The 22,612-nt window shown below is 41.1% G+C and overlaps 1 protein-coding gene across 3 annotated transcripts in view; it reads left to right on the top strand.

Annotated features, from left to right (window-relative positions):
• Window positions 1-22,612, top strand: part of ZFPM2 (zinc finger protein, FOG family member 2) — a 513,834-nt gene that overhangs the window by 351,763 nt on the left and 139,459 nt on the right. The window contains exon 1 of one of the 3 annotated variants that reach the window (XM_075549375.1): window positions 15,752-16,573. The exons of the other annotated variants lie outside the window; for them this stretch is intronic. Within the exon in view, the coding sequence (XP_075405490.1) occupies window positions 16,507-16,573 (67 nt within the window). The 5' untranslated portion in view covers window positions 15,752-16,506. Of the gene's footprint in view, window positions 1-15,751; window positions 16,574-22,612 lie in introns of those variants that run through there. 3 annotated transcript variants of the gene reach the window in all.

Here is a 22,612-nt window from a genome sequence, read left to right as displayed (position 1 = left end):
ACTTGCCCTCTTGGAATCTTAGTTGCTCGGTTCTAAAAATAGCACAGCAATGTCTGCATTGCAAAATATTTATGAGGAGTCACTGTTCATAGAACCGCATGTGTTATAATAAAGATTGTTGGTTGGTTGCTCTAATTTGTTCTTATGGCCCAACCTTGGCACAGATTGAGAGAGAATGCCCCAGGCCTCCTTATTGGTATGATATAAGTGTGGTGGAAAATGTCACCATTGGATATTTGATCTGTCATTCAAACATCTTGGGATGCAATTAAGCCATTATGAAGCATAACATGGATATGGAGGGTGATAAAATGGAGTCATAAGGCTATACCTGAGGACATCATAGGATATATATTTTAATCTACTACATACAATATTTTTATTTCATTGAAAGTAGAGTAGAAACAGTCATTATCATTCATTAAGTATTTATTCTGTGCAAGACACTTCTAAACATTTTATATACATTTTCTCTCATTACAAAACCTCATGATGTAAGCATCACAATTCCCATCTTACAGATGAGTAAAGTGAAGAAAGACACTCTATCTAAATCGTTCCAGGATATGCAGTGAACAGACAATGGATTTGGGATTCAATTCAAAGTGTGTTGACTTCAAACCCCAATTAAACAATCAGCAGAGTTTTGAGGGTCTTAGGCTGGGGTTGCAGGTTATCACTGTTCCTGGTAAATTTGCATACATGTTTATCAGTATTTTTTCATTCTATGGGTTGGCTATAAAGATAAGATATTCAAGAATTGACACAGCGATAGCAGCAATATTTTATGCTAATTTCCCTATTGCTTCTAAGACCACAGTGATTTAAAATCAGATAGAAGGCCACACGCTAATCTCAAAATCATGTTATGAGCATCTTCAAAATCCTGATTTTGTGTGCCGCACATCTGCAACCGTGCAAGTAATCCATTTAACCCTTTATTGATTGGTGACTGTCCGTAAGGCCCGCCGTTGGGTGCTGTTGAAATGGAGACAAACTCTGAAATGACAGCTTGCACGGTTACTTCCAGTCCTTACCCTGTACTGATTGCTTTTCAAAATGCACATCTATATTATGAGAGCTCGTCAGAACATCTGGGCAGTGTTCTTCCTTAAAATAGAGGATTTATTGTACGAAACTTGTAGTATTAAATTCATGGTGTCTAATCCAGGAGCCAAATATCAAACTGGCCAATAAATTAATGCTCAACTTTACCTAAGGATCTGATCTTCTATGAACAAATATAAAAAGAAAAAAAATGTGCTTATGCGTTAAGTATTTGTTTAACCATTCTGTAATTTCTAGAAAATATATGACTGTTGCCTCAGTTTTTTGGTATGTTACAACAGGGTTGGTGTCTGAACCAAATATTTAGCAGCAGGAATTATAAAATCATAAGGCGATTAAGTTAGCTAGTCATGGAATTCCAATATTGCTTTTTAAATGACTTCAGGATATAGGAGGTACTAAGGTTATTATCTGTTATCAGGAATACAGTGGAATTGTACAACTGGATAATAACCAAACAAACTGACACAATGTAAAATTACATTATCAGTGTGTTAAAACAAAATTGCGCCCTAAAGGAGTCCACATGCCAGCTCAGAGCTGCAGTGTAATTATGCTTAACTCCGATAATTAAAATACAACGGAGATCAACAGAATCATTTTCATTAAGAAAATTATTAATGATGATGGTGTAACAGTAATTGATTGCAGAGCACCACAGGATAACGCGATGCGGAAACCCAGAGTGTTTCGGGAACAGTGGAGGCCTTTCTGTGGGGCTCTGCTCGAGTGACACTGTGGCTGGAAGAGTGAGCATCGAGGACGGGGTGACAAGTACTGCTGCTTTAGGAAACCACTGTGTTGATTCAAAGGGTCATTTTGTAGGGGCCCTAAAGGACATGACAAGTCACCCCAACAGTGACTACCATATTTCCTGGAGAGATGTCTGCTACCAATTGTGGAGTGACAAAATTTCTAAAACATACTGAGTCCTCTGCCATTTCTATATCTGACTAGGTAGTTACCCTTTTTACCATTAGAATGTATGATGCTAGTTCGGGCTGCATCTGGGTGTGCTGATTCTATTACGTCTGTATTTACTATTAATAGATGCACTAACGTGTGGGGAAAAAATGCACACTAACGTGTGGGGAAAAAAATGTTCCTATCGGTAGCTCTGTGGCTTTCCTTAATGAAATGTTAGTAAATACCCCTGCATGATAATGCTATCATTACTTTGAGCTATTGTGTGTGTGTGTGTGTGTGTGTGTGTGTGTGTGTGTGTGTGGTGTGAGTGTGGGTTTGGGGGAGGGGGTGATATCCAAAATCACCTGACACCCATGCATAAATGAAGTTTCTGCCAGTAAGTGGTAAACATCCTTTTAGAATTTGATAAGAACTAGGCCTATATCAGTTGCATAAGTCTAAACATGGCAAATGAACAGTAAGGTCTGAGAGGTGACTCACTGCCGTCCAGAGCTGTTAGCTTGCCATTCAAAGAGACCCTCACCTTGAAGGCTGCCCCCATAGTAGCTTTTCCAGTAAAAGGACAGACAACTCGTTAGGGTAGTTTTTTTTCGTTGTTTTTTTTTTTCAGAGTCGGATATTGTGAATATTTTTGCTTTGCTTTTATAAAACCCTGTATTACATAGAAGGAATTTCTTTACAATTCTAGATGGAAATAAGCACCTCATAGAATTATAATTAAATCCAAAAGTATGTATTGGAAAAATACTCAATAGAAATACCTTCAAAAATATGTTTTTTAAAAAAGTATTTCTCTAAAGGTGGTAATACCTGTGGAGTTTTAAAAAATAACTTTATAATTTTCTTCATTTTGATTTTTTTCCTTAATTTAAGGAAAAATATTTGAAAATGAATATCAGTCTTTGTCTGCACTCTATTCTTGCTGTACTTTTTACACAAGCCAACTAAAAGAACAGAAAAATGTTTACCCTCTCCTACAAGAAATTCTCATCCACAAAATTCAAGTTTTATATATATATATACTGTCTCAATGTCCTGATTCATTGTTTGTCATAAGATAATTTCCTAAATAATATAAATGCCATTGAAGACATATTCTGCACATGAAGTAGCCCAGGTGGCATGAGGGATATAAACAAACACAAAGCATTCCTCTGGGTACCTGGGCTCAGAGGGTTTCAAAGAGTTTAATTGGTGAGTGTAGGGTGAGGCTGACTTTATTCTTGCATTGGTCAAGGAAATTTCCAGAGAAGATGTGCATTTTCAGTTGGCGTTTGAAAGTTGAGCTTAAATGTGAGGTGGCAATGCTACGGGAGGGCATCTGAAGCAGTTGGAATTGTCTGGCTAAACATGTGCGCTGTGATGCCTGTGAGCATGTCAGTACCCGATTTAGTCAACTCACTAACTGGAACGGATTGCTGTTGAGTCGATTCCACCCAGAGACCCCAGAGGACGGAGTAGCACTGCCCCTATGGGTTTGCAAAGCTGCACATCTTTCTGGGGATCGAAACCCTCATCTCTTCCCAGAGAGCAGTTGGTGGTTTCCACGTGCTGACTGCTCAAGGCTTAACCCACACACTACACCGCCAGCGATCTCAGTTTCGTTAGTGCAGAGAACTCCCAGAAGGGATCAGTGAAGAGCAAGTCTTCCGTGGTCAGGCCATGCTGTGGAGTCCCTTGATTGCTCGCTCTGGGGATCGCGTCACAGGGATCTTTGAACTTAGAAAGCAATGTGAAACAAGCATCTAGTATATGAATGAACTATTGAATGGGGTGATGTCTGGATTATGTCCTAATAAAATGACTGGGCAAAAATACAGAGATCAAGTAACCTCCTCCCAAATGTCTCCTTATGTGACTTTCTGAGATGTCTTCATATGTCTTCATTGAACTCTGCCTTTTAATTGAACAGTCACATATGATTTACATAAGGTCTGTCTTGCCCTCTGACCATGGCTTTTCCCGTTACGGTTATGTCCATAACCAGTGGACGATACTTGGGGAAACTGCACTGTGCATTGTTTCCTTATATTTGGCCCCTGTCCTATAGGCTGGGGCTTTCCTCCAATGAATTGAGTTCCATGGGTATTTTCTCTCTTTTTTTAATTTCTTTTTTTTTTTTCAAAGGGAAACAAACAATTGAGTTTGGAGAATGCAAGAGGCTTGTGAGTGGGCTGAGTTTTTCATTTAGTGTTTTAAACTGGTTGCTTTGAGGCAGGGTTGTTAGACACCCAGGCATGGTGGTGATGGCAACTTTATAACTTTATTCAGTATATATTTTCCCTTTTTTTAAAAAGTACAGCTTTCTTCTGCAAAAAATTTCTGTCTCCTCTCCGAGATATTGTAAACTTGTTGCTCATATTTCTGTGACTTAGCCGGAGAGTAGACCTGGTTAGTGTCATGGTCAAGTCATATGCCGCCATTCTCCACCCTCGGATTTTAGATTACTGTAGCCGAACCTGAGATAAGAACAGCAGCTTGAGCCCCCCTGCTGCTTCCCAGGAGAAAGATGAGGCAGCTGCTCCTGCAGAGATGGACAGCCTGGGAAGCCCCAGGCTCTACTCTGCCTTGGAGAGTCACTATGAGTCAGCAGTGACGTGGTTTGGTTGGGGTTGGTTTGATCTGTTTGCTAGACTAATTTCCTGCTCAACTTTTCTTCTTGGGTCTACAGTGTTTCTGTTTCTCCAGAAACAAAACCTTTATGTCGCAAAGGGGTGAAGAAAAGGCATCACTTAGACCTAGAGCAGTGGTCCTCAACCTGGGGGTTACAGCCCCTTTGGGGGTTGAGCGACCCTTTCATAGGGGTTGCCCGATTCATAACAGTAGCAAAATGACAGTGATGTTATGGGATCACCAGAACATGAGGTACTGTATTAAAGGGCCGCAGCATTAGGAAGGTGGAGAACCACTGATCTAGAGGGAAGGGGGAGGCATTTAAGACTCACTGCTTACTCATTCTCTCTTAATAAATATGGGACCTCCCGATTTTGTCTCCAAGCTCCCTCTTCGTTTAAAAGTACCTGGTGTCTTTATCCCTGGTCTTTTCTGTAATTCTGCCAAATAAAATTGCTTGATTTTATTTGACCTGTTTCTCTTCAAGTGCATGACTTCAACGTTTTCAACTCTGCTGTATGAATTGATCACTCGGTGCACTTTCTCTTTCCCAGCATTTTGTTGAAGCCAGTTGCTTACTCTGCCCCACCTCTTTGCCTTTGTCGGTCCCATTCACTGTAATTTTAGTGAAAGGGAGTAGATAGAAATGCTTGTATTCAATTCACTATTCTTACAGGACGTACGTTTCCTTGCTTAGGCCAGCTTCCTCGGATGTGTTTGGACTTATTCCTTTGACAGCCAATAACGCAGGGTCTCCTCTCCAGACGCGCTTACTCCTCCACAGGTGTTCTAGAGTTCTCCTTTCCGCCTTCTGTCCCCATGTCCTGACCGCACCATCTGTCTTGTGCTGTTGTCATTTCTAAACCTTTTTCTTTGGAAATCACAGGGCACCACAGTGTCCTGCATCTTCCTATGGGTCTGCTCAGCCCTCACACCCAATGACAGATGCCTACGTCACTGTCTGTTCATTGTTTATGTAGTTCTATCTGCCACCCATTAAATAGTGTCACTACTTAGCCTTTTTACTTTCGTTTATACATTTCCCTAGGTTATCACACCTCTGCGTTTTCACTGCTTATAGTCCTACTTCTCCTTCTGCTCCAGCAAGACTCAGTTCAAAGTCTTCCGATGCCCAGTGCTTGCTCCTTACTATTTTTACTGTGAGTCTTAGGTATTTCTCAAGACTTAGCTTGTATTAACACCTTTGAAGGCTGTTCTGACCGGTCACCAGAAGAGAACTCCTTCCTAACCTTTTTCTTTCTGCCAAGCTGACCATCAACTCTTCCAAAGAAATTGCCTCCGTTCTCCTCTTCAGTAAGTTCACAGTTAGCACATAGTATATATTCGTTGAACTTGGAATTGTTGTTTAATGCGTTTTATAGAGCAGTATACAGCACAGTCAATTTTAGCGTGACTTGATTTTGTTTCAGAAATTGCTGACGTGGAAAGCATTTAGAAATACAGTATCCAGCTGCCTAGCTTTCCATCCCTTAGCAAGATTAAGAAATAAATAAATACTAAGAAATCTGGCACAAAAAGATGTCTTACATGTGTGTGGCATACATCATGCAATCTACATGAACATATGTGTAAAAGGACTATTTAAAATAGTGAAACCTGCACACATGCAGAAGACCTTTTAAAATTAGAGCTTCGCAAACGGACAACTGTGCAGAGTGGATAACCGTTGTGGGCCCTTCGTTCAGGATCTGCTTTACTTCTGTCCAGTGGTGACCGTGCGCCTGCTCTCAGCTCTTCACTGGGGGCAAGCGAGCCAACCTCAAGTCTTTGTTTGGGGACTCGGAACTGGAAGTGTTTCATTTTACCTTTGGTGTCTGAGTCAACCCCATTTTTGAAGGCTATTTTTAAACTCGAAAGGTCACCTTATATGCCATGCCATGCAGAAGCACTGTGACGAAGATACATTCTCATTAGTCTGTCTGAGGTCTGTGAAGACGGCCAGACAGCAGCGGGGTCAACCCAGATAGCATATCGGGGTGTTGCAAGCCAGACTCCCAACCTAGGGGATGACTCAGAAATACATACATTCAAGTATGAGCAGATAAGATCTCTCTATCTATCTATTTCTGTCGTTCTATCTGCCGCCCATTGAAATTCAAGGAGAATAAATTACTTTCAGCCAGGTCTCCCTTCAGAAATCTAGCATTTATCATCAGTGTCGGGCTCCTCCGTTGTCAGGACAGAGTTTCAAGAATGACTGCTCTCAGCTCTCTTCTCTTTGTGCATCTTTCAAGAAATGTAAGTCTCAGTGCTTCACAGGTGAAACTGGGCTTTATCAGAATGCTTATCAAATATTCATAATAAATTTAGGATCTCAATAAATAAATTTAAGCAAAAGAACATTCTACTCCCCACTGACCTTAAGTTGATGCCAACACATAGTGACCTTATAGGAAATTGAAATAAACACATATCAATTATACTTAGAGAATAGATTAATTTGACACATAAATTATATGCATGTGAATATATAAAATAGACAAAAAGTTAAATTTGTTTTAAAGTAGTGAATAATAACTTGAAGTCTCTTAATATTGGGCCTAGTTGTGTTATATCAATGAAACCTTAAATAATATTTCTGTTATCCTGCTACCTCTTCAGCGTAAGTTTCCAGAATAAATGTGGTGTTGAAGAGGCCATGGATGCTGTAAAGAATTCACGTGCTCAGCTGGTAACTGAAAGGTTGGAAGTTCAAGTCCACCCAGAGGGACCTCTGAAAAATGTCTGGCTGAATTGTTTTTGTAAAACTTGGCCTTTAAAACTCCTGTGAAGAATAGTTCGGTGCACTCTGAAACCCATAGGGTCACCATATCCTATTGACTGAGAGACAGCTGGCTGGGTTGGCTTTTTAGAGTCAAAGATTCTCCTCTGTCCAATCCAAAATAACTTCATCTTAATTCTGAAGGACCAAATAAAGGGGACTGTGGAGGACATTTGGATCAAGTAGTAGTTTACTTTAGACGCTCTTGTCTCATAATTAGTTTTACATTTTAACTAGAGAGAGGGATAAGAAACATTTATCACTGAGATGAGAAAATGGTCGAGTTACTTTTTATCTTATCCGTAGCTTTTAAGAAAGGTTTGCAGCTAACCAAGTAGATATAAACGAAGAAAGAATTTTTTTTTAATCTGGGCATTATGTGGAATTTGGGGGTTGTGTTTTCATACTCACTGGAATTTTCGCTGAGGACCCATTGTGTACAAGATGTGTACTCTGCTTATATGTTTGGTGATTTGCTTAGGTTGTTCTTAGTGTGGTGTGGTCCAAGGGCATCCTTTCTCCACGTCTAAACTAGGTTTTCCATTTTCAAAATCTGGATAGTGACTCGTTATTTAAAATATGGTCTGCCAACCAGCAGCTTGACATCAGCTTGTTTTGAATGCAAGAAATGCCAAGCCCAGTGAGACCTACTGAAGCTGAATCTATTTCATAGCATAATCCTCAGATACTTTGCAGTCACACTTAAGTTTGAAAAGCCCTGGTCTGCTGACTACAACCAAAGAGTGCACTTTGGGGTGGAAACAGTTAACCTTGCAATACACTGGTGTGTTAACACTCCCTGAGGCATGTGGATTTTATTTGTACTTTAGGGGCAAATAAAAATCACAATTGTAGAGCATGAGAATTTCATAAAGGTAGATTAACAACACTGGAAAGTGTTTTGTCTTTAAATACATTGCAGCGCGAGTGCTGTCTTTTTAGCACTCCACCTCACCCTTACAAATAAAAATATGGGAGGGGGAGGGGGTGAGAAAATAAACACAGCTTTGTACTCTATTTAATGAGAGCGCTTCGTGCTGTTTTCCTTCTTCTTTCCCGCACCTCTTAATTCATATTAGGCATTAAATTGTAATGCTGTTTCTTTTCGTGGTGAAAATGTCCCTGCATGGACATCTTTAAATCAATTCATTGTTATTTTGTAAAACAAAATACTAAATAAGTACTTAGGGGAAAACACTGTTAGCCCTGACCCCTGGATCTCTCAGGAGGGTTACCTCTGTAATCCTTCTTGCAAAGCAAAAGGGGTAAAAAGAGGAGAGGGCGGGGGGGTAACAAATTTGCTGAGCCACACATTTCAAGTTGTCGACAACCCCATCCAGGAGAAAACAGAAGAAAATATATATGCTCTCTGTCCTGTCAAAAGGCTTTCGCCTTATCTTGAGAGACTGTCAGGGCAGGAACATCAGGGAATGGACAGGAGTCTATTAAATTAATAAGCTGCTGGATGGTGTCTGGAGAGTTATGATGCTCCATAAATCCAGTTTGATCATGGTGGACAAGGTTTAAATCTGCAGACTTCTAATACACAGCCAGTTCTTGGATTGGATTTGAAGTTTTGTGCTGGAGACACGGAGATAGTCCAGCAGCATGTGAATTAAGACTTATCTTTTTTTTTTCTCTATACCTTCTTCTTTTTTTCCTCTCTCTCTTCTTACACTACTTACAAAAATGAAAGCACCTTAGGGATCCTAGCAAATGTTACAGCAGGAAATGAAAGAACTGTTGTCAAGGTGAAACCGTGACCTAGAAGCCTAAAATCAAACCTTGGTCATTCTCTGCAAGCAGCCCATCAGCAATGAGTGTAAAAGGTCGGTGTGGATGGAGAGAAGCCTGAACTTATCTCTAGCCTATTTTACCGTGATGCCGGTCAAATTCTGCTCGTCTATATTTATGACAGAAAGAAAACTAATGGTGTCAGATCTGCCCTATGGTAATAAAAAAACCAAGAAATATTTCCTTCACCCCATTACATAAAACCCCCTGATACACACTTTCTTGTGATATAAGGTTTATTTGAATTTTCAGCTTCCTGCCCTGGTAAGACCTAAATTGTGTGTTACTATTCCAACACATTTCCCAAGAAACGGTTACTTTTCCCCTGAGAACCAGGTGTTCACCTGGCACTGGGCAATAAAACCCGTGGGTTGTATTCAGAATCATGCCATTCTTGCTGTTGAGTTGGTTTCCTCTACTGGTCACAATGTAACAACCCGGAGGAAGGTATAAATTACAGGTGATTTCGTTAACTAGCAAACAGCCATTGTAGAATTGGGGTTTCTTTGTTTTAATACCATTTTGTTGTCTTTGAAGTGGAATGTGGCCCAGCAAATTCATCTCTCCTCCTAACAGCACCCACGCAAATTAGTCCGTGATCCTGGTTTGCTTCCCACAAGGTGTCATCCCTCTCAGTTACTCATTGTTGCTGTGCCGCATCGAACACTGAGTTCCCTGTCCCCTTCACTTCATTTATTTGCTTTAGAGGAACTTTTGACCACTGGGTGTTACAGAGATGATTTTTTTTAGCGTGCATTACTAATGGGTGATAGTCTTTATTCCAGGGGCCAATTTGCCATTTGGCTCATAGGTGACCTTCAAGGGCGCTTTGTGTTGAAGGTTCAAAGCTTATCTCAGGGTGATCAGTTGGGAGAATCTTCTAGGCCCAACCAGTCTAGGAAGTTTGGGCTTTTCAAGAATTTGACTCCTGTTCCACATTTTTCTCTCCTTCATGAGGCTTTATTTTCTCATCCTCCATCCTACTGACTTTGGAAAAACCTGCATGGCAGACAGTGCTCTTTTTAACCAAGACACGACACTGACTTTAAGGTTCTTACTCAAAAGTTGCCATGAGTGAGTGGCGTTTGTTCTAGAAACATTCAGTTAAAGCAGCTCTCAGCATTAACATGTTAAATTGTTACCAGGCCCAAGTGACGAGAAGGGAGTTCACATCTACTCAGTCTCATGGTTCGAAGCCTTGCGCTGGACAGGGGATAATTAAATAGTCACAGATAACCTAGCCGAGCCATGAGAGTGTCCACAGTTTCATCAGGAAGACATGGATGCGTTCAGAGACACCTGGCACATCCAGTGGCACAAGCCTCATTGTCATTCATTCGTTCAACAAGTATTGCTCGAGACTGTCTTTGTTCCAGGCACTGGGGATGGTCCTGGAGCTGGGAGGAGGAATCAACTCCATGGGAGTAGGTTTTTATTTGTTGTTTTGGGGAGGGGAACAAAACATGCAACCTTTACCTTCTTGAGCTAACATCCTTGGGGAAGGAGGAGGAGGGGGTTGTCAAAAAATAAAGCTTATTTTAAGGTTCAAATGTCACACACACACACACACATACACCAATACACATGGTAACAAATAAGGTCTCTTTAATATTGAACCAATTCAGAGGAGAAAAGAAAGAGGGTCCATTTGACTTCTTCAGTAGCTGAAAGCATTTGAGCTGGGTCTCCTTATAGATCTATGAAAGTTAATGATTTTTTTTTTTTGCAATGAAAACAAAAAAAATTCCACCCCAACTGACCAGTAAGTTTCTGAACATAAAGCCTTGTCTTCTAAAAGTAAAATGCTTCCCATTGGGAGTCAGAGAGTACATGGATTTTTTTGGTAATTACCTCATCCAGTTCAGTTATAAATAAATCTTTTCCGTGTCATTCTCTCCACCCATCTCAATGACATTAGGCGTCTAGCCAGGAAATGTTTAAGAAAGCGGATGAATCCTACAATGTGCACTACAGATCATAAAATTCTGCCTTTGTGGGACAGTCAGAAGTCTTCAAGGCAATGACTCTTAATGGGAACTCTCTGTTATGGACTTTTCAAGTTCAATCCTAGAGGCCGCGTCAATAGGAGAATTTCAGCTGTTCTGAAAAGCTAGAAGGAGGCCATTAATATGTTTGCACTGCAGTTTGTGCAAACAGGATTCTCAACAAGAATATTGAAAACTTGAAGATTTTAATCTCGTGACCATCTCACAGATAACAGATCCCGTAGAGCATTCACTGTATTCTCAATCCACCCCGGTGAGCAGAGGGAGCGCACAGCCCCCATTCGACTGCAGACTAGGAAACACTGAAGAAAGATTTGCTCGATGAATAAATGAATCGGTTTTCTCTTTTATCCTTGCCTTCTCTGCCCTAGTTTCTTAAGCCTAAATTGGGGGAAATAGATTGATTTGGGAAGCAATGAAATAGATAGCCGTTTATATTTAAAGGACGGTATAGTTTGACAGCTTTCTTGATATCGATGCTGTACTGTCCCCGTGAGAAGTCGCACGAGCAAGTTGCCGCTCTGTTTCCTCTTCCACGGGGTTTTCAGCCAGGCCAAGCCAACCAAGCTACGCTGGATGCGTACCTGGTCAAAAGCTAACAGGATAAACAGTTAAAACATTTGCCAGTGTTAGACAAAAAGGAAACATATTTGTTGAGGCTCGATTGCACAGAAAATCCTTTATGTATGACCTCCCTTGTAAGAACTGGTATAAATTATGCAGGTTAAAAAAAAACCTGACGGTATAAACGTGTTCAATATCATATAACTAATGACGGGTATCGTCAGATTCTGGATTTAGGCTTGTCCACTATACACGTTGCGGGCTGATAAACGGGTATGCGTTCATGGCCATCCCTTTGAGCTCTCACCGTGTGAACTTGGAACGTTTCTAAAGCAGAAGGCCCGTGAAAAAGAGGAAGCCGGTCAGTGAGATGGAGTGACGCAGTGGCTGAAACCTGGGCTGGAGCTGACCCGCTGGCACCTAGCAGCAACAAGTTAAACTGGCTTCAATCCACACATACAAATCTTTGTTTTGAGAAGCACTGAAAAAATCGATCATACAGTACAGTATCAAACCTGAATAAAAGTGTCGTTCCCCCGCCCCCAGCCCCAAAGGAAACATGACAGTGAAATTAAGTTTAGTCTCCTTAATCTGAAACTCGTGTTGTTCGGTTAGTGTTTATACATAATGAGATGGGGAAATCTTAAGTGTACAGTTAAGATGTGGAATATATCTATTGCCCCTCAATAATCTTCCACGTTCCCAAAGGTAACCACTGTTCTTGCCCCGTGTTGACATAAACTAGTTTTGTTCAGGTTGGGATGTCATATACTTGGAAGCATTATGCATTCCTTTGCTCAACACAGTGGTTGAGAGGCTCACCCATGTTACTGCAGCCGTTAGCGGTTTGATCTTTCTTCTGCCAAGTACTGTTTCTTATTTGTTTCTGCCACCATCGGTTTATCCATCCTGCTGACACTATTTCAGTTGTTCCTTTTACATCGGTAGCGATGGACTCCTCTCAAGAGAGACTCACCTAAAGCTTTTGCCTTGAGGAATTTGGAAACGACTGGTAAGCATCGACCTGGAGAACATTTTCATTGATGGATTTCTCTCCAGAAAGAAAGGGGGTCAGGATCATTTGCTTTTTTATGTCCATGGCCTTCAAACCTTATTCACCCTGGTGAGGCTTTCAGAATCACATAATTTAGCTCACTGGATTTTTCTGTACCTCCAATTCTATCAATTCTGGTTTTTGGACTGCCTCAGCAAAGTGATTCAATTTGCATGAATGTAAAGATTTTCCATGGTCTTGGTGTGTGAATCTACATGGACTTCTTCACTTTCTGGCTCCTTGTTTCTCTTTGTCTCATTAATTGCCTTCCACAAAGCAACAGAGCTATCTTAAAAGCACTTTGAAATTCCGAGATGAAAACAGCCAAAGCCATGGGAAACGATCAGCATTATTATATCAGTTAATAGGCAATTGAAGCTATGAAAGGAATAGCCAGAAAGACAAATGAACGGCCAAGAGGTAAAACAATTATTTAAAGGAGGAGTAATGGGTAACAGTACCAGGGTTCCGAGAACGGCGAGAAAGCGTCTATCAGAAGGATACAGATCTTAAAGGAACGTGGTCCATTTCAAATTAATTATAGAACTGCGAAAGTGGACACCACCAAACCATATCCGAGAGCTTTGTTAACTCCTTCTATGAATTAGTGAAAGAATTAAGAGCAACCATCGAATATGCCTTGATCTGTGTTTCATAGAAGCATATGCCCTGTTGTGGGAGAAATACATTTCTGAACTAGCGTTTCAGAACCCAGATTGCTCAAAGGTTTGTTTTTTTGTGGGGTTTTTTTTTTTGTGTTGGTGTTGGGATTTTGTTTTGTTTTAAAGAGAAAAAGAAAAATACGATCCTGAGAAACAAGAATCATAAGTTAACAGCAATTGGCCGCTGTGCCCTAACCTTCAACTCTGAAAATATGATGAACTGAAAGGGTTGATCTGTTAGCTGAGACAAATGTTCAGAAATGTTGGAACGGAAGCGTATGAGACATGAGGGAGTGACTTGGTTCAGAAGCCAGCCAAAAAAAGTCCACTGATATTATAGATGGGCAATTCATTTAAAAATACAAAACTAAGTAAGTGATTTTTACTATAAGACTTACAAGGTAGCCTAAAACAAACATAATTATTGCTAGTTATTTGTAACAAGGTCCCTGCTTTTCTAGGAAACACCTCTATAAATTTTTGTATGAAGTTCGGCAAAATTACAAATAGCTTAGCTCTAAATTAAACGACACACTGGAATAACTCCAATCCAACATAGGTTGGATTCAAGTCTTGGTAGAAATACAGTTCTCTCGCACTTATGCTTACAATGTGGGCAAGCTGAGTCTATCTGAGGATAAGGATAATGCTTTCTTCAAGTGCCTTCCATGAGATTAAAATTACAGGAATTGCTTACCAAACTGTCCTGCTCTGGAATATAAAAGGATTAAGGGTCAAGGAAAGCTTTACACTCATTAAGATTTCTTTCTCCAAGCTCCTCATGATTTAAGGGTCAAATAACTACCAATCAATGGGAAACAGAACTGCCTTGGGCAGCGGTTCTCAACCTGTGGGTCGCGACCCCTTTAGAGGTCGAATGACCCTTTCACAGGGGTCGCCGGATTCATAACAGTAGCAATTACAGTCATGAAGTAGCAAGAAAATAATTGTATGGTTGGGGCCTCATCACATCATGGGGAACTATATTAAAGGGTCTCAGCATTAGGAAGGTTGAGAACCACTGGCCTTGGGGAGGAAAAAAATTGTTTTTGTTTGATCCTGATACTTAAAAAGAAAAACAAAAAAGAGCTTGAGAAAGAAAGATAAACCTTCTTGAACTTTTTCAATTGTTCTTCATGTTAACGTGTCTGATAATACTGTGCCAATATTTGAAAACTTCCTTAAGTAAAGGAACTGGAAACGGCTCATCCATGACAGTGTAATGTGTCTTGGAAGTCATAGGCTAGAAAACCATGGCTCTGCTCTTTGAGGAATGTTTTTCTTATCTCCCAATTGTGGATCACTGGTACCCTCCGGCCTGGGAAAGTAGAGGGACGGCGACAGAGGGAGACCCTAGATCCGATGGGTTGACACGGTGGAGCTGGGGTGAACTCCAGCAGAACAGCGGCGAGGATGATGCAGGACCGGGTGGCATTTCCATCTGTGGTAGTAGCTCACACGAGTCCGAGCCGGCTCAAGGGCCCCTCCCGCAATCCTACCAGTGTCGTTTCCCAGGAGAGTCTGCACTGCGAGCTCTGGGAGGGGGAACAGCCCTGGGACCTGCCCACCAACGTCTGTCTCAGCTGCATTTCGTTTTAAGCCACGGAGCGTGCATACTCAGTCAAGAAAATCCAAAATAGGGGCCGGAGCACTTTCTCTTTCTGAGTTAGACTTTTGCTGCAGAGCACAGAATGTAACAGTAGTAATGGGGAAGAATGACGCCCCCCCAATGAATCACAGCAGCAGCCTGGGGATAAATATTTCACACGAACATCAAAATAACGGGCACTGCAAAGGTAGTCGTTGTAAGCAGGTATGCCTATATGTGTAAATATGCCTATGTGGATATGCACAAATACGCGTGTGTTCAAACCTGCCCTTTCTTCAGTCACCATCCCAAACTTCGTTAATTGCAGAAATGGAACGTGTAGTGTCACCATGCCCCCTAGCTCCACATGAAAGTATTGTTTTAGCTTTGAATAATACTCAGGTAACGGCCTTTCGCTTTAAAACATTTAGAATATCTTAACAAACTCTCACCCTTCTACATAGCATTTCAGGTGAAATGTATGCTATGACTCTGCATACCTTAGAACTAGAATAAATGATAATCAATCAGCGCACTGAGCAGTTTAAAATAGGCACCAAAGGTCTAAAGCCAGCCCGTCCTCCTGCTTCCCAACGCCCACAAGTGGGCGGGGAGCTAAGTTATCCAGCGGGGCTAGTTGGGAGTGGGACTAGTTATTGTGATCTCAATTGCCAGACTTCAAAAGCAAAGCTAAAATGCCTTAAGGACCAAAGTGCCTGGCGTCTGGTGCTCGCACGCGTTACTGTGATTCTGACGGAAAGGGCCGTAGCCTGTGCTGGGGACTCGTTGGTCGCTTAAGAAGCACACGTTGGAAACCCTGTTGTGTGGCTGCGGGGACGATTGCCTGTTGACTCCGGTGATTATTGTGGAAGATTTAAAGAGCAAGAGTAGAAGGCTATGGCTAATAATTCATAACAGTTTGGGGCCTTTCTATGCATGTGGAGTCGTTCCTCTGTTTTCTGGAAAGACGGGGCAATCGTTTTACAACTTCTGTGACGAGATGTCATAAACCCCTTGCCCTGCGGACTCACAGGCGTTTCTCCTATGAATCCTGGGAGAATACGAAGTTCTTGGCAGAAGAAGTCTGTCAAATTTGCCAGCCCAACATAAGGGAATTACGTATATCTTCAATTGTTAGATTTCAGAGCTCAGGAACACTTTCGGCTTCGCAGGTCTGTTGGCCACAGAACTTTACCAGCGGCTTCGTGGCAGAAGTGCCAGGACCTTGGCAGTGCCAGGACGCCTTCCTCCCGCTCAGCCCCTTTCTCGGTTAATCCCTGTGGGGCTCTGTGATGTTTTTTTTCTTCCCTGGTTTGGCTAATGTTGTGTCAACGGGAGACTCACACCATAAAGGCAGAAGTATTACAGAAAGCTACGAGGAACAGCTTTGAGGCAAGGTTTCCCGCTTTGTCATCACGCTTGAAGAATTTTCTGGTTAATGTACTGTAATGCAGTATTCAACGGGGACACGTTTAATTGAGTTTTACACAACCCAGTTGGGAGTAGCGCTGCAAGGTAGGTGATGTCTAGGTTTTTAATCTTCCACTCCGGAGAGGCTTGTTGACGGAGAGGTTCTTTCTCTTTGTAAGGGGGGAAAAAAAAGGAAGCAGGAGAAATGATACATCCGTGGATAAAACCAATTGGCAACCCCCAAAGGAATGAGGGCGATAAGGCAAATCCAGCACTTGTAAGAAATAAAAGAATCCAACTGTTCATTTAAATGAGAAGCAAGCCTGGTGGTGGAGGAGGCTGGGAGGCTGGGCTCCGGAATGGGGAGGAAGGTAGACTGCCAGACAGACCCATGGAGGCACAGGAAGGGATGGCAGGAGACAATCAGGGGACTGTTAGGGGGATTATCAAAGTGTCACCTAATGAGATATATTTCTAAGGAAATGAAGAGGGAGAAGGGAGCGTTTTTATATTCGGCATAGTGAGTAACCTGTAGCAGGCGTGGGTGGAGAGGGGAGGCACTTTTGCACAAACAACACTGAAAATAAATCACCATTTCTTCTTAAAATCCTGGCCTAACCGTGGTATCACTCAGGGTAAAAATAGCACCGAACCCTGTCAAGAAGACAAAATAATACCTTCCCTATCAGCTCCAGTGTATTAAACTTTCTCAGCGCCAGCAGCCACTTCCCCTCTTCCTTAAGAGCCCAAGCAGACAACAGCAGGGTGCAGCTGCAGTTCCCATGCCTGCCCTGTCTCCCTCATGCTCAGCCTAAGAAGTAGCTCCATAGTTGTCCAGGCCAGTATATGTATATGTATATATATGTATATATATATATATATATATATTAATCTGTATTGAAAACTTTCTGTGCCCCAGCAGGAAGGTAGGACAGCTACGTAAAAGATGACTCGGTGTGTTAATATATTTAAAGCACCCACTTCAAGAAGCATGGGGGTACTCTAAATCCCTGCCCTAGTCTCTCTTTTTAAAAAATATACCTCTGTCTTTTGATGTTGCCCCCGATGCCCACCGCTGGCTTTCATGTGCCCTTGAGCCCCCCCCTCTCCCCCCAGTAGAAGAGAGAGCCTAACACAGATAGCCTGAGTTCCTGCCCTCCGCCTGCTCAGAGAGACACCCTCTGAGGATGTTCGCCTATCTTTCATCAGTGTTTGTGGCATGCAGATAACAGATGCATTGTTGCCTGTCAGGATTGTTGCTAATTTAAGGCTGCTGACATGGTGCCTGGTAGCCTGCTAGGGAATATAGTCATTCCCTGAGAAGCTGGGTCTTTTCTTTATTTAAAGTGAATTTGCTATAGTCAACAAATACCTTGAATGTAGTAGAGTGCCATGGAGTCAATTCAGACACCTTGCGAGCTCCTGTGATGGGGTCGAGAGAGCCTGGGGAAGCGCTGTATGGCAACCGAGCATCAGACCTTGCTCTAGCTTTGCACTGCCAAGGCTCCTGTTTCTAGCCTCAGGCACTAGAAATGACCATGGAGAACTGGATAGCCACTGGGCCTATCCTCATGGAGTGTACAGTCTGGGGGAGATCATCAAGCAATCACACAGATAAATTTGTAATGTAAAAATGAGAAGTAGACATGATTGGGATGTGGAGAGTCAAAAACCACATGATTTTTGTTTCATTCATAGATGGACTTAAAGATCACCTACCCCAAGAGTTCACTGTCATTGAGTGCTCTAGTATGGCCCTACAAGACAGGGTAGGACTGCCCCTGGGGCTTCCTGAGACTCTAAATCTTTCAGGGGGGGAATGGGGTATTGGTCTGAGACTTTAAATGCTTCATCTTTTTTCCTCAGAGTCACTGGTGGATTTGAACCATGGACCTCATGGTTAGCAACTTAGTGCATAGCCCACTTTGCCACAAGGCCTCAAAAGATCACTACAACAGCTTATCTAAATAAAACATCTCTTTATTTATTGCTTATATTCATTCAAAAATACTGGCTAAGTTCCTACTGTATCCTCGCACTGTTCGCAGTCTAGGCTAGAACACAGTGAACATGACAGATCAAAATTCCTGCCCTCGTGGGGTTTATGATCTTATGTTTTCTCACCTAAATCTTTTTGTATTGTGGTAAAATATACATACTATAATCATTTCCACTTGAGCCATTTTCAAGTGTACAACCCATGGCATTAACACATGTTCGCAGTGCCATGCAGGTATCTTTACTTGTGCCCACAGATTTTCATTATTCTGAACAGGGACGCTGTACTCCTAATTCCCCATTCTCCTTCCCCAACCGATAGTAAGACCCACCTTACTTTCCCGTATCATACTCTCCTATAAATAACATGCATGTGCATACTCCTCACAATAGCATCCATAGGAAGCTAACATGTGGAGGGGGCAGTTTGCAAATTGTACATTACTTACATTTTATAAAGGGAACTTTCTGACTGTCTGCATATTGCTGTTCTAGATATTTCATATAACTGGCATGGATTCCACATTTGCCTGTGTCTGGGTTATTTCAAGATTCACCCATGCGTTAGATTTCTATGTCTCTTTCATTGCTATGTAACATTCTGTGGTTAATCTCTGCCGCATCTTGTTTGTCCATTCATCAGTGGAAGGACAATTGAATGTGAATAGAACTTTTGACTGTTGGGAATAGCAGAGTAGAGCACTGATGCACAAGGAGCTGTTTGAGTCACTGCTTCAGTTCTTTGGAGCATAGACTCACTCAGCTGTGGAATTGTAGGACATGTGTTGATTGTTACTCAATTTATGTGGATAATCTGATAACTGTGGTGAAGATGGTGGTGATTCAAACAGTTGACTCTGACTCCTTTGTATCAGAGAAGAAGTGTGTCCTGTAGGTTTTTAAATGGTTGATTGATAAGTCTTTGTTCCAAGATATCTTTGGGCAAGTTTATACATCCACCACCCATCACTAATATTTTTAAGGCATATTGCACTTCACAAAGCACATTTGCTTCCATTATCTCATTAAATGTTTGCACCAATCGTGTGAGATAGGTGTCATACTAATATTACCCAAAGCCATACTGAGACACAGGGGGTTAAGGTAACTTTGCCAAAGTTTCCCAAGGAGCTAAGGTTAAATGTGTGCCTACAAAATACACCTGCACACACCTTGAGAATCACCTTGAGGCCCGTGTGCGGTACTGAAGAGAGCTGCTTCTCAGGAGGATGAGCAGGTAGTCCAACAATTTTCATATGTGGTATACAGATGACTGGGGTCCGCAAGGTACTTTCCAGGGATTCATGAGGTCAAAAAGTTTTCATAATCTTGCCAATATGTCATTTGCCTTTTCTACTGTGTTGAAGTTTGCACTGTTTGTATGTAAAATAGGACAAGTGAAAACTTATTCAGGGTTATTATGATTATTGTATTATTAGCATTCATTGGATTCTTAGCTACCAGGACCGAACGATATAAAAAAGGGGAACATACTTTATTTAAGAAGGTAGTAAAGATTAATACTTGTATGAACTCTAAGCACATGCCTTTTGAATGTCCTAGACAACAAAGTAAAAAGTATGCACTGAACATTTCTCACTCATTCTCCATTGCCATAGTTTTCTCCACAAAGAAGCATCTAACTAGCTGAACTTTTTACGTGAATCAGTGTCTGACGGACAAACTATGGTTAGTCAGGTTTCAGTGTTTAGCAAGTGCTTTCTCAAAAATGAATGAAGCAATCCTTCTGCCTCAAGGAAAACAGCTAATAGTGGTTAATTCCCATGGTAAAATCAAGCTTTCAAGCAAAAATTAGGAGTTTGGAAATGTACAGTATCATGAGCATGACGGTTTTCCAAAACTTAAGGTTTTAATGAGATTGGTGATTATGCTATTTGGTAGCATATATTAAAATGTATCAGTGTTTGCAATGTCTTTGTAACTCACCGGATCAGTATTTTCAAATATCAGTGTGTGATGATGCCAAACTGTGCATTAGGTAAATATCCATTCCAAGTGCAATATAGGTAAGTTTATTTAAAATGAATAGAAAAGCTAAGCAACATGATTTCAGACTCCACGTCACAACTCATCTTTAAAATCATAAGACTTGTCAAATGTGGTGTCGAAGAATGCCCAAATAGTCCAAAAAAGCCAGTCATATCCAAGTAGCTATCTAGATAAAGCCAGACTTTCTTCGCATATTTCAATCAAATTAATAGAGGAAAGCAGATTGTATATAAAATCAAGCAGATAGGTATAAAATCTGCCTTTAATGGAGCCAGATGTTTATGAGGTTTGAAAAAAAATGTATTACAGTTCTACTTGTATTTTTGTTTTAAAAGTACAGTTCCTTTTTCTAAAATAATATAATTACTTTTTTGACTTCTCTAGTTTTAGTTGTAATTATGGTAAATATCGATAGCTATCAATCACTTAAACCAAAAGCTCTTGGGAGTTTTATATATTTAGAAGTGGAGTGGGGTCCTCAGACACGAAGTTTAAGAATTCCTGGGAACGACTGTGGTGGAAGAACCAACCGCAACCTGGTTCATAGTCTGCTCAGTTCAGGCACCAAGACCTCACTCGGGAGGCCACTGCCTTCTCTCCGAAGTCCGCTCCTTAGGTAGCAGTTCCCAAATTAGGAAACCGCTCCACTGAGTTTGCCTCTGCTCCCCTCCTCTGAACTTTAGAGGGCTTTGTAAGCTACTCTCTAATTCATTCCAAATAAAAGGGATTTTTAAACATGTGCCGGTCTAATTTCAGATGAAAGTGAAATGTCAATTAAGAAGTCTAAATTAGCTCTAGCCACTAAATTAGCTTTCTCTACCTTGCAAAGCAGCAGACAGTGTGGGGCAGGAATGGCAAGAGATGACTGGGCGGACATTTCTGTGTCTCTGTTTTGCTGACCTGCATTTTCTTACAAGGGAAAGACACTTTCAGCAGTTGGGTTTCCTCCCCGTCAGGGGCCGGGAAAAGAGGACCTGCCTTCTCTGTCCCAATCCTTCTCTTCTGTTTCTACTCTTCATTCTGTACTTAAAGGCTGGCTCACGATGGCCGTCATAGCTGTAAGAGCAACTTGATTTGAACTTACTAGGTTTTTTAAAGCGTCCCAGTTTTATAGATATTTCATTAAACCTACTAACTTCACTGGAAAACTATTCGGAGCACATAAATACATAATTATAGTTGACACTCAGCAAGAATTACATGGTGCCCCTCCTCAGAATACCAAACATTGCAGTCGAATTACTCATGGCACTGAGATGAGAGATTGCTTGTTTATCGCTCAACTAAATTTGGATCCAATGATAAGAATTATAATTTAACTTTTTCTATTTTAAGTGTTGCAGACACTTAGACGAGGATAGAAGGCCCATCAATATTTGTTATTTGGAATGAGCGAGTCGATTAGGCATTAGACAACAATTGACTGTGTGCCATTCTGAAAGCCTTGAGTTATGAACACATTACATTTTATGCCCACTATTCTAACTCTTTTCGTATCATTTTCGGAATATCTTGGCCTTATTAGATAAAGAACAAAGAGTAACATTAGTTGCATTAACTAAATAATTTACTTTTACAATTACTGGATTACAAGCAAATGTATTCAATTTCGGGGACGTATTTAGAGCAATTTAGTGAAACTAGGTACTCTTGAAAATAATACTAGGATTCCTATGGACATAGACAGTCTTCTGTAAATATACATGGAAGAGCTCTTAATTTGTTCTAGTTTTTTTCTCTAAAATTATCGTTGCTTTAATTCTCATTGCTGAATACTCATAAATATTTGTGCTTCCCCCATCTCCGAGGCTCACCCAATTTTGCATTTACTTTTAGAATTACATTATTCGATGCAGGATCAAAACCTAAAACATGTATGTCTTCATATTGCCAAATAAAATATATATATATCACCAAATGACAGATTTTGGTTTAACACTGGTCTTCTCTGCTGCATTTTGTATAATTTAAGGGAAGTAGATGTGCGTGTGTGTAAACAGGGACGAGTCTTAAAAATCTGGTTGCGTCCATCATAGTTTTATATTTAGATCCTTCAGCTTAGGATCTATTTTTTTTATAGATGTGATGGGGTCGGCAACCCTAATCCTCTTAGACTCCTTCAGGCAATATTTACAA

Source organism: Tenrec ecaudatus, chromosome 5 (assembly GCF_050624435.1).
Source record: "Tenrec ecaudatus isolate mTenEca1 chromosome 5, mTenEca1.hap1, whole genome shotgun sequence".
Classification (NCBI taxonomy): Eukaryota; Metazoa; Chordata; class Mammalia; order Afrosoricida; family Tenrecidae; genus Tenrec; species Tenrec ecaudatus.
Note: the sequence above shows the minus strand (reverse complement) of the source record. Positions and strands in the feature narration are given on the sequence as shown.